Genomic DNA, 14576 nt, shown 5'->3' with positions numbered 1-14576 from the left:
GACAGACTGGGACTTTATTCCCTGGAGAGTAGGAGGTTAAGGGGTGATCTTATAGAAGTCTATAAAATAATGAGGGGCATAGATAAGGTCGATAGTCAAAATCTTTTCCCAAAGGTAGGGGAGTCTATAACGAGGGGGCACAGATTTAAGGTGAGAGGGGAGAGATACAAAAGGGTCCAGAGGGGCAATTTTTTCACTCAAAGGGTGGTGAGTGTCTGGAACGAGCTGCCAGAGGCAGTAGTAGAGGCGGGTACAATTTTGTCTTTTAAAAAGCATTTGGACAGTTACATGGGTAAGATGGGAAAAGAGGGATATGGGCCAAGTGCAGGCAATTGGGACTAGCTTAGTGGTATAAACTGGGCGACATGGACATGTTGGGCCGAAGGGCCTGTTTCCATGTTGTAAACTTCGATGACTCTATGCTCTGGAATGGTCTCCTCAACCCCTCACCACGTCATGCTCCTCCTTTCAGAACCTCCTTAAAATCCACTTCTTCAACCAAGTTTTTAGTAAAGCACTCCCAGTATATCCTCCTTTGGCTCAGTGTCAAATTTTGTCTGATTACACTCCAGTGAAGCGACTTGGGACGTTTTGCTATGCTGAGGGGGTTATGTAATGCAAATTCTTTTGGATGAAATTGCATCTTCAGCCAGTATATAAGACTAAGACTACGGCACAAGCTGGTATTGGCTAACACACTGCATTCGCGCTGGGCCGCTTAATATAACACGATCCACATTACTTACTGAGCCAGTATTGGCAAGATGAAACTGTCCTGTTTAGCTACACCGGCCCCTCCAGTGGGTAAACACATCGTGTGACTTGGTACTAAGATATTTACAGAACTAAGAGGTGATTTGGCAGAAGTGGACCGGACACAACTACTTGAGGAGAAATCAGTGGCAAGACAGTGGGAGGCACTAAAAAGTGAAATTCTACAGGTACAATGCAGACACATCCCCTCAAAGAATAAAGGGTAGCACTGCCAAATTTAGAGCCCCTGATTTTCTAGAAGTATACGGGACAAGATAAAGCAGAAAAAGAAAGCTTATGACTGTCACAGAAAACTAAATACTGCAGAAAGCAGAGGGGAGTATAGAAAGTACAGGGATGACGTAAAAAAGGAAATAAGGAAAGCAAGGAGAGGGCATGAAAAAATATTAGCTAGTAAGATTAAAGAAATCCCAAAGATATTTTATCAGTACATTAAGAACAAGAGGATAGCTAAGGAAAAGGTGGGACCTATCAGGGATGATCAGGGTAACTTGTGTGTAGAAGCAGAGGATGTGGGTAGGGTTTTAAATGAATATTTTGTCTCCATATTCACAAAGGCAAGGGATGATCCGGACGTAGTAGTTAAAGAGGAGAGGTGTGAAATATTGAATAAGGTAAACATAACGAGAGAGGAGGTACTAGAGGGACTGGAATCCTTGAAAGTTGATAAGACACCAGGGCCGGATGGATTGTTTCCTAGGCTATTGAAGGAAGCCAGGGAGGAAATAGCGGATGCTCTGAGGATCATTTCCCAATCCTCACAAGATACAGGGGAGGAACCGGAGGACTGAAAGACTGCAAACGTAGTACCATTGTTTAAAAAGGGTACGAGGGAAAGGCGGAACAATTATAGGCCGGTCAGTCTTACCTCGGTGGTGGGCAAACTATTAGAATCAATACTGAGAGATAGGATAAACTGTCACTTGGAAAGGCATGGTTTGATCAGGGATAGTCAGCATGGATTTGTTCAGGGAAGGTCATGCCTTACAAATCTGATTAAATTCTTTGAGGAAGTGACAAGGAGGATTGGTGAGGGTAGTGCAGTGGATGTTGTCTACATGGATTTTAGTAAGGCATTTGACAAGGTCCCACATGGCAGACTGGTGGGAAAGGTAAAAGCCCATGGGATACAGGGAAATGTGGTGAATTGGATTCAAATTTGGCTCAGTAACAGGAAACAAAGGGTAAAAGTCGATGGATGTCTTTGCGAATGGAAATCAGATTCCAGTGGTGTGCCACAGGGCTCAGTGTTGGGTCCCTTGCTGTTTGTGGTATATATTAATGGTTTGGACTTGAATGTAGGAGGCATGATTGCAAATTTGCAGACGACACAAAAATTGGCCGTGCAGTTGATAGTGAAGAGGTTAGTTGTGGACTCCAAGAAGATATCAATGGGTTGGTGGAGTGGGCAGAAAAGTGGCAAATGGAGTTCAACCCGGAGAAGTGTGAGGTAATGCACTTAGGGAAGGCAAACAGTAAAAGAGAATATGCAGTAAACGGGAATATATTGAGGGGTAGAGGAAGTGAGAGACCTTGGAGTACATGTGCACAGGTCCCTGAAGGAGGCAGTACAGGTAGATAAAGTTGTGAAGGCGGCATACGGAATGCTCTCCATTATTAGCCGAGGTATAGAATACAAAAGCAGGGATATAATGATGGAACTGTATAAAACGCTGGTAAGGCCACAGCTGGAGTATTGTGTGCAGTTCTGGTCACCACATTACAGGAAGGATGTAATTGCTCTGGAGAGAGTGCAGAGAAGATTTACAAGAATGTTGCCAGGGCTTCAAAATTGTAGCTACGAGGAGAGATTGGATAGGCTGGGGTTGTTTTCCTTGGAGCAGAGGAGGCTGAGGGAGACTTGATTGAGGTGTACAAAATTACGAGGGGCCTAGATAGAGTAGACAGGAAGTACCTGTTTCCCCTAGCGGAGAGTTCAAGAACTAGAGGACATAGATTTAAGCTGATTGGCGGAAGGATTAGAGGGGACATGAGGAAAAACATTTTTTTTTAAACCCAGAGGGTGGTGGGTGTATGGCATTCGCTGCCTGAATTGGTGGCAGAGGCAGGGACCCTCAACTCTTTTGAAAAGTACCTGGACCTGCACCTAAAGTGCTGTAAGCTGCAGGGCTACGGACCGGGTTCTGGAAGATGGGATTAGAATGGGCACCTGGTTGTTCTTCGAGCCGGCGCGGACACGATGGGCCGAATGGCCCCCTTCTGTGCTGTATCTTTTCTATGGTTCTATATACTGACCAGAAAGGTCACAGAACATCAGAAATAGGAGCAGGAATAGGCCATACGGCCCCTCGAGCCTGCTCCGCCATTCAATCAGATCATGGCTGATCTTCGACCTCAACTCCACTTTCCCGCCCAATCCCCATATCCCTTGATTCCCCCCCCCCCGCCCCCGAGTCCAAAGATCTATCGATCTCAGCCTTGAATATATTCAATGACTCAGCATCCACAGCCCTCTGGGGTGGAGAATTCCAAAGATTCACAACCCTCTGCGTGAAGAAATTCCTCCTCATCTTAGTCTTGAATGGCCGACCCCTTATCCTACGACTATGCCCCTCTAGTTCTCGACTCTCCAGCTAGGGGAAGTAGACTCTCGGCATAGGTTTTATCCCAAGTGAAATCTAGTTAAGCAAAACTTCGAATGCAATCAGAACACACTTACTTACCGCTGAAACGTACAGACTCTAAACTACTTCCAGTAATACGATTTTATTGAACTATTGCTGCACCTCCAATATTTCATCTACTTCTATTCTAATTCACCCAAAAAGGACTTGCATTTATATAGCGTCTTTCACGACCTCAGGACGTCCCAAAGTGCTTTACAGCCAACAAAGTACTTTTGAAGTTTAATCACTGTTGTAATGTAGGAAACACGTCAGCCAATTTGCACATAGCAAGATCCCACAAACAGCAATGAGACAATGACCAGATAATCTCTTTTGTTTTTAAAAAAGTGATGCTGCTGCACTGGAGCGTCAGCTTAGATTTTACGTTCAAGTCTCTGGAGAGGAATTTGAACCCTACGATCTTTCGACTGAGAGGCGAGCTTGCTACTAACTGCTGGCGATTAACTGGTGCCATTGGAAAAGTACGTTCCATTTGGATCAGGCCACTAGACTCCAGGCCTGCACTGCACAATTTCAATTGATTCCATGATGATACTCAGCTACAGAGTCTCCAGCAAGCGATCGCTAAATCATTACAAACAGGGGGACTGTCTATTCCCAGCAAGGATGCAATGCAACAAAATCCCACTCACCAGAATCAAGTCTTTGGTTTTTGAGAGTAGCTTAATATACGCACCACCACATTCAATTCCATTCTGAAAGTTCACTTCGTACCTGGAAAAGGTAATTTTTTGGGGGGGGAAAAAAAAATCAACTTTTCATCTAAAAAGGTAATTTTATACCAAAGCATTAGTTATTTGCACTGTGTGATAATGAACAAGTTCTAGGTCCAACAACTGCTGTAGGTCACACTTACAGATACTAACAATGCCCTAAAGTGGAACCACTTTTTAAAATGGAGTTCAGACATTAAATTAACTAATCTGATACAAGACAGCATTTATTTTTTGGATTAATTTGGTGCTCGGAGGGGGTAAGGAACGTCTGAACTAGAGAAAACACTTCGCCATTTTTCACAGCCACTGTCAGCTAGATGCAGAGTGAAGCTCCCCATGACGTACCAACATCAGTCTTATGACCAACCTCAGAGGTGCGTACAGTTAAATGCGAACTTTCCCCCTTCACACATTGGCCTATTATGATCGCCAAGTTGACTGCCAATTCAGGGGTCAATCTCTGGTCAGTTTCCTGCTGTGGTCCCACCAGAACTGAACCAAGACTCCAAAACTTCTCACTTAAAATCTCTACTGCGGTTAGAGACAAGACTTCCTCCCATCCTTCGGTCCAGGTCCCAGATATGAAAGAAATGTTCGAACCCACCGTGACCCCACAGTCCCTAATAAATTTAAATTTTAGTACTTTTATTTGCATTTAAATGATTCATAAACACAAACAGAAACCTTATCTGAAGCTTCACAGTGCAACACATAGATCAGATCATCCTGGTTTAAAGGATCTTAGGATTATTCAATCCCACTGTTGGGACAAAGTGAAGTTCCAGCCCAGGAACGACTGCCTTCAATCTAATGAGTCACAAACTACCTTATTTTAAATGTATACAATACACACACACTATAAGAAATCACTTACTGGAGGAAGAGCGGCTTGTTGTCAAACACGAAGGGTCGATCCAGTATAGCCGCGATTGCGTGATGCTTAGCACGAGTTTTCAGAACCAGCCCCTTGTCCCCAAGAAGTTTAGTGTCCTTCATATCTTCCACTGTCCACTTTCCTGAAGAAAAAAAAAACCAAGAGTTTGTCTCCGTTTTCACACCACCCATTGTGGTAACCTGCCAGCACCCCTCTCCCCACCAATATCCTGCGAGTAATCTACGACCATCCCACAGCCCCCACCCACCACCCCAACCCAATATCCTCAGAGTACAAGAAATATATTTGAATCTTAATTCCTCAGTGATCATTTGAAAGTGTACAATTCCTACTACTTTCTGGGGAAAGTTCCTCCCCCAACCACACATTCTGTCCTAAAGGTGCCGGCTTACATCACAAGCAGATCTTCATCACGGGAGGCTGCACAGCGACCGTCAGCAGGCTATTCAACCCGCCAGGGCTGTCCGCACAGGGGCACGTCACCGGGTAGGGAATATTATGGGAAACCCCCGTCTGATTTCGACACCCCTCTCCACAGCCCAGGGCACTGAGGACAATTATAGCAGCCCCTCCAAAATCCCACGGGATAAACTAACTCAGCACAGACCAAGAATTGGCCTCAGGACCTTCCTGACCTGCACAGCTCGGGATCAGACCAGGAGTTGCTTCCCTTTTGGGCAGGTTAAGTGCAAGTTTCTTCAAAATATAGAACCCAAACATTAATTTACGGTCACTTCATAGAGAAATCATGAGCGTACATATACAAATATACTTAAAAATGTAGAGGAAATTATCTCACCATCGTATTTTGCAATATCTTCATCAGTATCTTCCTTTTTGGCTTTGGACAAGACCCAGCTGCAATGCAAGGAGATCAAATGACAATACATTTTGCAATCTCAAAGGCCCACCAGATATTTTTGGTCGTACCAGACATCTTTTGTCATCTACCTTGATGCAACTGGTTCAAAGCTCAACCATTCTTCAAAAGCAAAAGGTTACGTTCACCGTTTGCGAAATGCTTTGGGACATCACAGATACAAAGTGTCATGAAAAAGCCGAATGGAAAGTCTGAAGGGGACTGGAATGCAAGGGGAGGAAGTTAAGTTTCAATTGCTTATAAAGCTCTGGTCAGACCCCCATCTGGAGATACTGCGTTCAGTTCTGGGCACCGCACCTCAGGAAGGATATAATGGCCTTGGAGGGGGTGCAGCGCAGATTCACCAGAACGATCCCGGGGCTAAAAGGGTTAAATTACGAGGACAGGTTGCGTAAACTTGGTTTGTGTTCCTTTGAGTTAGAAGGTTGCGGGGTGATCTAATCGAGGCGTTTAAAACAAGCAAGGTCTACAATAGGGTGGATAGAGAGAAACTATTTCATCTGGTGGGGAAATCCAGAACAATGGGAACCACCTTAAAATTAGAGGTGGGCCATTCAGGGTGAGCACTTCACGCAAAGGGCAGCGGAAATCTGGATTTGAACTCGTGACCTCTGGGTGGCTGGTCACCCATCGTATTTTTCTATATATGTTCTTTGTTTTCTAGCAGCATAATAAAAAAGGAAAGAACTTGCATTTATGTAGCATCTTTCATGACCTCCAGACGTCCCAAAGCGCTTTACAGCCAATGAAGTACTTTTGTAGAGCGGTCACTGTTGCAATGTAGGGAACCACACTACACATATTATGTCATTAAAATAAGAATTGGTGGAAAAGCCCAGAGGAGCCAGCTTCCACTTTTCCTTCCTCCTCGCCACGAAGCTATTAACGACTTCAGCCGTGGCTCAGTGAGAGGCACTCTCCTCGGAGTCAGAAGGTCGTGGGTTCAAGTCCCACTCCAGAGACTCGTGCCCATAATCCAGGCTGACGTTCCCAGCGCAGCACTGAGGGAGTGCTGCACTGTCGGAGCTGCCGTCTTCCGGATGAGACGTTAAACAGAGGCCCCATCTGCCCTCTCAGGTGGATATAAAACATTCCATCGTACTATTCCAAAGAAGAACAGTGGAGTTCCCCCTGGAAAAGTGGAAGCTGGCTCCCCTGGGCTTTTCCCACCAATTCTTATTTTAATGACATAATGTGTAGTGTGGTTCCCTACATTGCAACAGTGACTGCTCTACAAAAGTACTTCATTGGCTGTAAAGCGCTTTGGAACGTCTGGAGGTCTTGAAAGATGCTACATAAATGCAAGTTCTTTCCTTTTTTATTACGCTGCTAGAAAACAAAGAACATATATAGAAAAATACGATGGGTGACCAGCCACCCAGAGGTCACGAGTCTGAAGGGGACTGGAATGCAAGGGGAGCACTGTTGCAATTTAAAATTGTCCTGGCCAATATTTATCCCTCAACAACACAGTTTAAAAAAAAAATTCTGACCATTATCACATTGCTGTTGTGGGATCTTGCTGTGCATTAATTGGCTGCCACGTTTCCTACACTGCAACAGTGACTACAGCCAATGAAGAACTTGAAGTGTAAAGCGCTTTGGGTCGCCCTGAGGTGGTGAAAGGCGCTGTATAAATGGAAGTGTTCCTTGCCGGGATTTGATTCCGGGGAAATCCGTCTCCTCTATCTGGCCCGAGTGGACATTCTTTGTGCGAGAGGCCAGGCTGACTGGTTATTTGACACTCGTCAGGGAGGGGGGGAGGGGGTGGAAGGAAGAGGTAGAGCAGCCACCCCAATCCTATCCTCTACGCAACATCCGCACACTCAGCAGGGGCAGCTGCACAGATCATTTTCCCTTCCCAAGGATGTTTTAAAAAAAGATCACCCAGGCCAAGTTGGGAGCAGGGGTCATGTGTGTTTATCTAGACAACAGTGGCTTGTTATCGCAGTTGCTACTTTATATAAAAAAGCGGCCAAAAGTGCGACGGAGGGGGGAAAGTCATTGGATCTTAAACCCTGGGTCGGAGCGTGAATAGTTGCAGAACCCACAACGTACACAGTGTGATTCAGCAATCTGTGCCTTTTCATTACAAAGGATTCATGGTACAAGAGGCCACAAAAATATTGCATCAATTGCACAATCTCTGGGGGAAAAAAAAGACGCATTTAAAATACCAGAGCCTCCAGCAACACAAGTCCTTAAAAAATAAACTCTGGTGGGCTGTTGTGAGACTCATGGGACTCGGGAAGTTCGAGGTTCTTCCTCTATACCAATCTCCATCTGGACAGTGGGGGCGGTCGCTATAAATCAGTATGAGCATTCCTGTCACATATTCCCCGTGTACAGTTCTGGTCACCGCAGTTCAAAAAGGATATTTCAGCTATTGAACATAGGAACAGGAGGAGGCCATTCAGCTCCTCGAGCCTGTTCCACAGTTCAATTGGATCATGGCTGATCTGTATCTTAACTCCATTTACCCGCCTTGGTTCCGTAACCCTTAAACCCCTCACCCAACAAAAATCTATCAATCACAGTTTTGAAATTTTCAATTGACCCCCAGCCTCAACAGCTTCCCTTTGGGAAGGGGTGGGAGGGGGGGGGCAGAGAAAGAGGGGAGGAGGGGGAAAGAGAGTTCCAGACTTCCACTCCCCTTTGTGTGAAGAAGTGCTTCCTGACATCACCCCTGAACGGCCGAGCTCTAATTTTAAGGTTATGCCCCCTTGTTCTGGACTCCACCCCGCTGCCACCAGAGGAAATAGTTTCTCTCTATCTACCCTATCAAATCCTTTAATCATCTTAAACACCTCGATTAGATCACCCCTTAATCTTCTACACTCGAGGGAATACAGAAGAGGGCAACCAGAACGATTGAGGGGATAGGAGGGATTGGATTAGGACCAGCCATTACATAAACAGGGCATGTTCTCATTGAAAAAGTAGATTGAGGTGATTTTTAGGATTCCATAGGATTAGAGAATGTAGATCAGCTGCTTCACCTTGTCCAGAATAGCTTAAAAAGGGAGTAAATTCAAAAATGCGGAAACAATAGGTCAGTGAGCGAGTCGTCAATCGATGGAACAGGCTCCCCACGGAGACGGTGGAAGAGGTCAGTATTGATTCAAATACAAATTAGATAAATTTCTCTCAGAAAATATTTTGGGGTTCAGCATATGAGTAATTTGAGTCATGACACGTGGTGCGTGCAACAGGCTCGGGAGGAACAGGTGACTTTGGACCTATGGTTCCCAAAGCTCTCCCCCACTGGGGGGTTTCCTCACCTCATGTCTGGGTCTGTTGTAGACTCATTGATGGAGATTGATTACTATAATTAGTCAACAACTCCATTATCGTTGTAACAGGATGCTCGAAGGCAAACTAGATGGACCGTGGGTCTTTTTTCATCCAGCAAATTCCTAAATCCTTCACTTGCTGAGCTTTTCCAGCATTTACTGATTTCCATTAGGTCAGTTGTCCTTCAGTACACATGTTGTGCTTGGTTTAAGCTAATATTCTGGGCTCAGTATACAGCTACAGGCTGAGCGCAGCATGCCAAGATTTCAGGTGCTCAGTGAAGCAGCTCGATGGGAATTTTTTTTTTTGATGCGTACGCGTTGGGTAAATGACATCATCCATAATAAGGGATAACATGATTTGCAGAGATGATCAGGTGATAACAGCCAGGAACGCTGTCTGACTGTGTGCAGGTTGATGATAATAAACAGGACTCCCAAAGGATCTTTTGCAACTCACTGCAGACACGCACTGGCCCGTGATCAGACAATGAAATACTTGGGTGGTCTCCAAAAATTTTTTTACGCAGGATGAGGAAATTATTCTTAACGTGTTCATCTTCAAAAAACTGCAAATTAAAATTCATGATCCAAAAGAAGAAAAAAGGCAGACTTGCATTTATACAGCACCTTTCACAACCTCTGTGTGCCAAAGCACTTTCCAGCTAACAGTGTATTCACTGTTGTAATGTAGGAAACGCAGCAGCCAATTTGCACACAGCAAGATCCCACAAACAGCAATGTGATAATCTGTTACGGCGTTGGTTGAGGGATAAATATTGGCCCCAGGACACCGGGGAGATCTCCCCTGCTCCTCTTCCAATAGTGCCGTGGGATCTTTTACATCCACCTGAGGGGGGCAGACGGGGCCTCGGGTTAACGTCTCATCCGAAAGACGGCACCTCTGATAGTGCAGCACTCCCTCAGTGCTGCAACTGGGAGCGTCAGCCCGGATTTTGTGGGACTTGGATCCATGACCTTCTGACTCAGGTGAGAGCTACCCACTGAGCCATGCCAACGAGAAAGGAAAGACCATCAGGCCCATGTATGCTCACCCTACCCATTAGATGGGGCCAAGACTAATGTTAACTCCTATGTTCCCCCCCCTCCCCCACAGAACTCTCCATTCCACTGATTCTGGCCTCTTATGCACCCCCTCTCCCTTCGCCCATCATTAGCGGCAGCCTGGCTCTCCAACCCCCCCCCCCCCCCCCACACAACTTCAATGCCCTCGTGAAACCCTTCCCCCTTTAAGAACGTCTTCAAAACCCATCTCTTCTGGTCAGACCCCCTAATCTGACCCATGGGGGCACCCATTCCCCAAATGCCCATTTGTCAAGCGCCATGGGTTATTTTTACAACAACAACAATTTGCTTTGCATTTATATAGCGCCTTTAACGTGATAAAACGTCCAGAGGCGCTTCACAGGAGCGATTATCAAACAAAATTTGACACCGAGCCACATAAGGGGATATTAGGACAGGTGACCAAAAGCTTGGTCAAAGAGCTAGATTTTAAGGAGCATCTTAAAGGAGGAGAGAGAGAGGTAGAGAGGTTTAGGGAGGGAATTCCAGAGCTTAGGGCCTAGGCAGTTGAAGGCACGGCCGCCAATGGTGGGGCAAAGTAAATCAGGGATGTGAGAGAAGCAAGAATTGGAGGGGCGCAGAGATCTCGGAGGGTTGTAGAGCTGGAGGTGATTACAGAGATAGGGAGGGGCGGGGCCATGGAGGGATTTGAAAACTTTTTTTTTTTTTTTTTTTTTTTTAAAATCGAGGCGATCCTGGACCGGGAGCCAATGTAGGTCAGCGAGCACAGGGGGCAATGGGAGAACGGGACTTGGTGAGAGTTAGGATACGGAGCAGCAGAGCTTTGGATGAGCTCAAGTTTATGGAGGGTGGAAGATGGGAAGCCGTCCAGGAGAGCATCAGAATAGTCGAGTCTAGAGGTAACAAAGGCATGAGGGTTTTAGCAGCAGATGAGCTGAGGCAGGGGCAGAGACGGGCGCAGTTACGGAGGTGGAAGCAGGCAGTCTTAGTGATGGAGCAGATATGTGGTCAGAAGTCCATCTCTAGGTCAAATAGGACACCAAGGTTGCTAACAGTCTGGTTCAGCTTCAGACAGTGGCCAGGGAAGAGGGATAGAGTCAGTGGCTAGGGAGCAGAGTTTGTGGTGAGGACCAAAAATTTCCTGCAGGAAATTTTTGCTCATCCAGTACTGGATGTCAGACAAGCAGTGTGACAAACAAGAGATAGTGGAGGAGGTTGAGAGAGATGGTGGTGAGGTAGAGCTGGGTGTTGTCGGCGAATATGTGGCCTCTGACACTGCGTTTTGGATGATGTCGCCAAGGGGCAGCATGTAGATGAGAAATGGGGGAGGGGGGCGGAGGAAATGGGGCCAAGGATAGATCCTTGGGGGACTCCAGAGAAGAGAAGCCATTGCAGGTGATTCTCTGGCTACGAATGGATAGATAAGAATGGAACCAGGCGAGTGCAGTCCCACCCAGATGGATAACAGAGGGGAGGCGTGGAGGGGGATGGTGTGGTCAACCATGTCAATGGCTGCAGACAGGTCAGGGAGGATTAGAAAGGATAATTTGCCAGCATCACATAGAATATCATTTGTGACTTTAATAAGGGGCGTTTCAGTACCGTGGCAGGGATTCAAACATGGAGTTGCAGGAACGGTGGGCACAGATTTGAGAGACAACAACCTGTTCAAGGGCTTGAGAGGAAAGAAAGGTTTGAGATGGGGGCTGTCGTTTGCAAGGACCGGGGGTGGGGGGGGTTACGGGTGGTTGTTTTTGAGGAGGGGAGTGATGACGGCAGATTTGAAAGGGAGGAGGACAGTACCTGAGGAGAGGGCACCAGTAACAACATAGGCTAACACGGGGGCCGGGAATGAAGTTGGGTGGTCAGTAGTTTAGTGGGAATAGGGTCGAGGGAGCAGGAGGTGGGTCTCACGGACAAGATGAGCTCGGAGAGGACATGAGGGGAGACAGGAGAGAAACTAGAGAAAGACCAGAGTTCAGGGCTAGGGCAGTGGGGAACCGTGGGGGAAGTTTGGCTCGGTGGGCTAAGGGAGGGGAGGGAAGCGGCAGAGGCAGCTGAACAGATGGTCTCAATCTTAGTCACAAAGAAGTCCATGAGCTCCTTGCACTTGTTGGAGGAGAGGGTGGAGGGGGCAGGGGAGAGGGGTTTAAGAAGACTGTGTTTGTAGTGGAGAAGCCAGGGTTATGTTTGCATTCCAGGATGATCCTGCAATAGAGATCAGGACCCAATAGTTCTAAGTGTAAAGTCACTTTGCTAACACCAGTTGTTGCTGAGGCAACAAGAAAATAAAAATCCAATTTCAAGAGGGGGGGGGGGGGGGGGGAGAAAAAAAATATGGGAAATGTCTGGGAATTCTTCCCCAACTCAGCACCAGGAAACCATGGCTACCCATAATGCATCAGTAGGCATACTTAGCCAAATCCGTACCATCTACCTACCCCTCCCAACAATATATCCCAATTTCCATAGGAACTTAAGACTGTACAAGACCAATGCCATCCATTGGGTCAGTCCCAAAGGTCAAGATTTCTTAACCCACTTTACCTCTTACCATAGAATCATTGGTGGAACAGCCTCTCAGTTAGATCGTGGCTGTTCTGTATCTTAACTCCATTTACTCGCCTTGGTTCCGTAACCCTCAATACCCTCACCCAACAAAAATCTATCAATCTTAGTTTTGAAATTTTCAACTGACCCCCAGCCTCAACAACTTTGAGGGACGAGGGTTCCAGATTTCCGCGAAGAAGTGTTTCCTGACATCACCCATTAATGGCCGAGCTCTAATTTTAAGGTTATGCCCCCTTGTTCTGGACTCTCTCTCCTCCTCCCCCCCACCACCCCATCAGAGGGAAATAGTTTCTCTACCCTATCAAATCCTTTAATCACCTCAAACACCTCAATTAGATCACTCCTTAATCTTCTATATTCAAGGGAACACAAGCCCAGTCTGTGCAACCAGTCCTCAAAATTTAACCCTTTTAGCCCCAATATCATTCTGGTGAATCTGCGCTGCACCCCCTCCAAGGCCAATATATCCTTCCTGAGGTGCGGTGCCCAGAACTGAACGCAGTCTCCAGATGGGGTCTAACCAGAGCTTTATATAATTGTAATATAACTTCCACCTCTTTGTATTCCAGCCCCCTCGAGATAAAAGCCAACATTCCATTAGCCTTTCAAAATTATTTTTTGTACTTGTCCACTAGCTTTGAGTGATTTCTGTACTTGGACCCCTAAATCTCTCTGCTCCTCCACAGTTCCAAATTTCTCAATGGCCCTTTCTGCCATCATTACACAGATGGATGTTTCTTGCCCCGACATTCCTAATGTAACCCACTACTCCCAAAGCTGACTTTTATAGAACCCTTAACATAGCAAACCATCTCATTAAAGGTGCTTTACAAGAAAGAAATACACCAAGCAAGAGTTGAGGGGGTGGTGAAGAGCGAGTTGAGGGTAGTCAAGGAGACAGAATTGGAGGAGTCTTTTGAAGGTTGGGCGTACCAAGGTTTAGGAAGGGAATGGAGCATTGGGGTAAGACAGTTAGGAGCTCTGCCACCAACGATGGAGCAGCGAGTACAGCAAACCAGAGTCTACCGCCTAGAACACAGCTTTGCTCCGACTCGCTCACTGTGGATACCCAGAGGATGCAGCCCTCAGCTCCAGTGTTACAACCTCCGTCACTCTTACCCTTCCAAAGTGCCTTTATCAAACGATTCTGCAAAATTCACTTGTCCAATTGGAACAGGGGCTCTGTACGTAACCTGCAAGGTAACAAACACACATTAAAATGCGGGTTTCATTTTAGAAAATCAATGCCGCACTTGGAACTGGAAACGGATATCAGATTTCCCCCTCCTCCTCCTCACCCCCACCCCAAACCCCGCATCATCCCACAACCCCCACCACCCACCTCCCCAAAAACAAAAAAAGTTTCAACGTTGGCTCTGGAATCAACTTAGGCCTCGCTCAAGACTCAAGCCAATCAGAGGGCAAACGGTGTTCACGCCTGAATCCCACAGGCCTAAAAACACTGCCTCCGGCCCCAGCCAGCAACTTTACCCTAATTCCCATAGACACTGTGGCTGATGAAAGCAAACTTTAAACTCTCAACAAAACCACTGCAGCGTGGCTGTATTATTTTAAATTTTAAAAAAAACATCTTGAACTCCATTCTTCAGTCAAATATCAGACTCATTTGTTACAAGGACACTGGCTTCAAAGTCCAATCAATCCGACATCCCTTTCCAGTGATAAGACAGAAACGTAGCACACACAACTCTAAGACTTCCAGTCCTTGAAGTTCTAGACGCTTTAATGTAA

General features: G+C 46.3%; 1 protein-coding gene across 2 annotated transcripts in view; it reads right to left on the bottom strand.

Moving 5' to 3' along the window:
• Positions 1 to 14576, bottom strand: part of canx (calnexin) — a 69014-nt gene that overhangs the window by 36501 nt on the left and 17937 nt on the right. For both annotated transcript variants that reach the window (XM_067995969.1, XM_067995970.1), the window contains exons 3-6: positions 13944 to 14017; positions 5833 to 5891; positions 5013 to 5154; positions 4055 to 4136 (exon numbers count right to left, since the gene is read on the bottom strand). In XM_067995969.1, the coding sequence (XP_067852070.1) occupies positions 4055 to 4136; positions 5013 to 5154; positions 5833 to 5891; positions 13944 to 14017 (357 nt within the window). The remainder of the gene's footprint in view (positions 1 to 4054; positions 4137 to 5012; positions 5155 to 5832; positions 5892 to 13943; positions 14018 to 14576) is intronic.

This window comes from Heptranchias perlo, chromosome 14 (assembly GCF_035084215.1).
Source record: "Heptranchias perlo isolate sHepPer1 chromosome 14, sHepPer1.hap1, whole genome shotgun sequence".
Classification (NCBI taxonomy): domain Eukaryota; kingdom Metazoa; phylum Chordata; class Chondrichthyes; order Hexanchiformes; family Hexanchidae; genus Heptranchias; species Heptranchias perlo.
The sequence above is the reverse complement of the archived record's forward strand: the minus strand, read 5'-3'. Positions and strand labels throughout refer to the sequence as shown.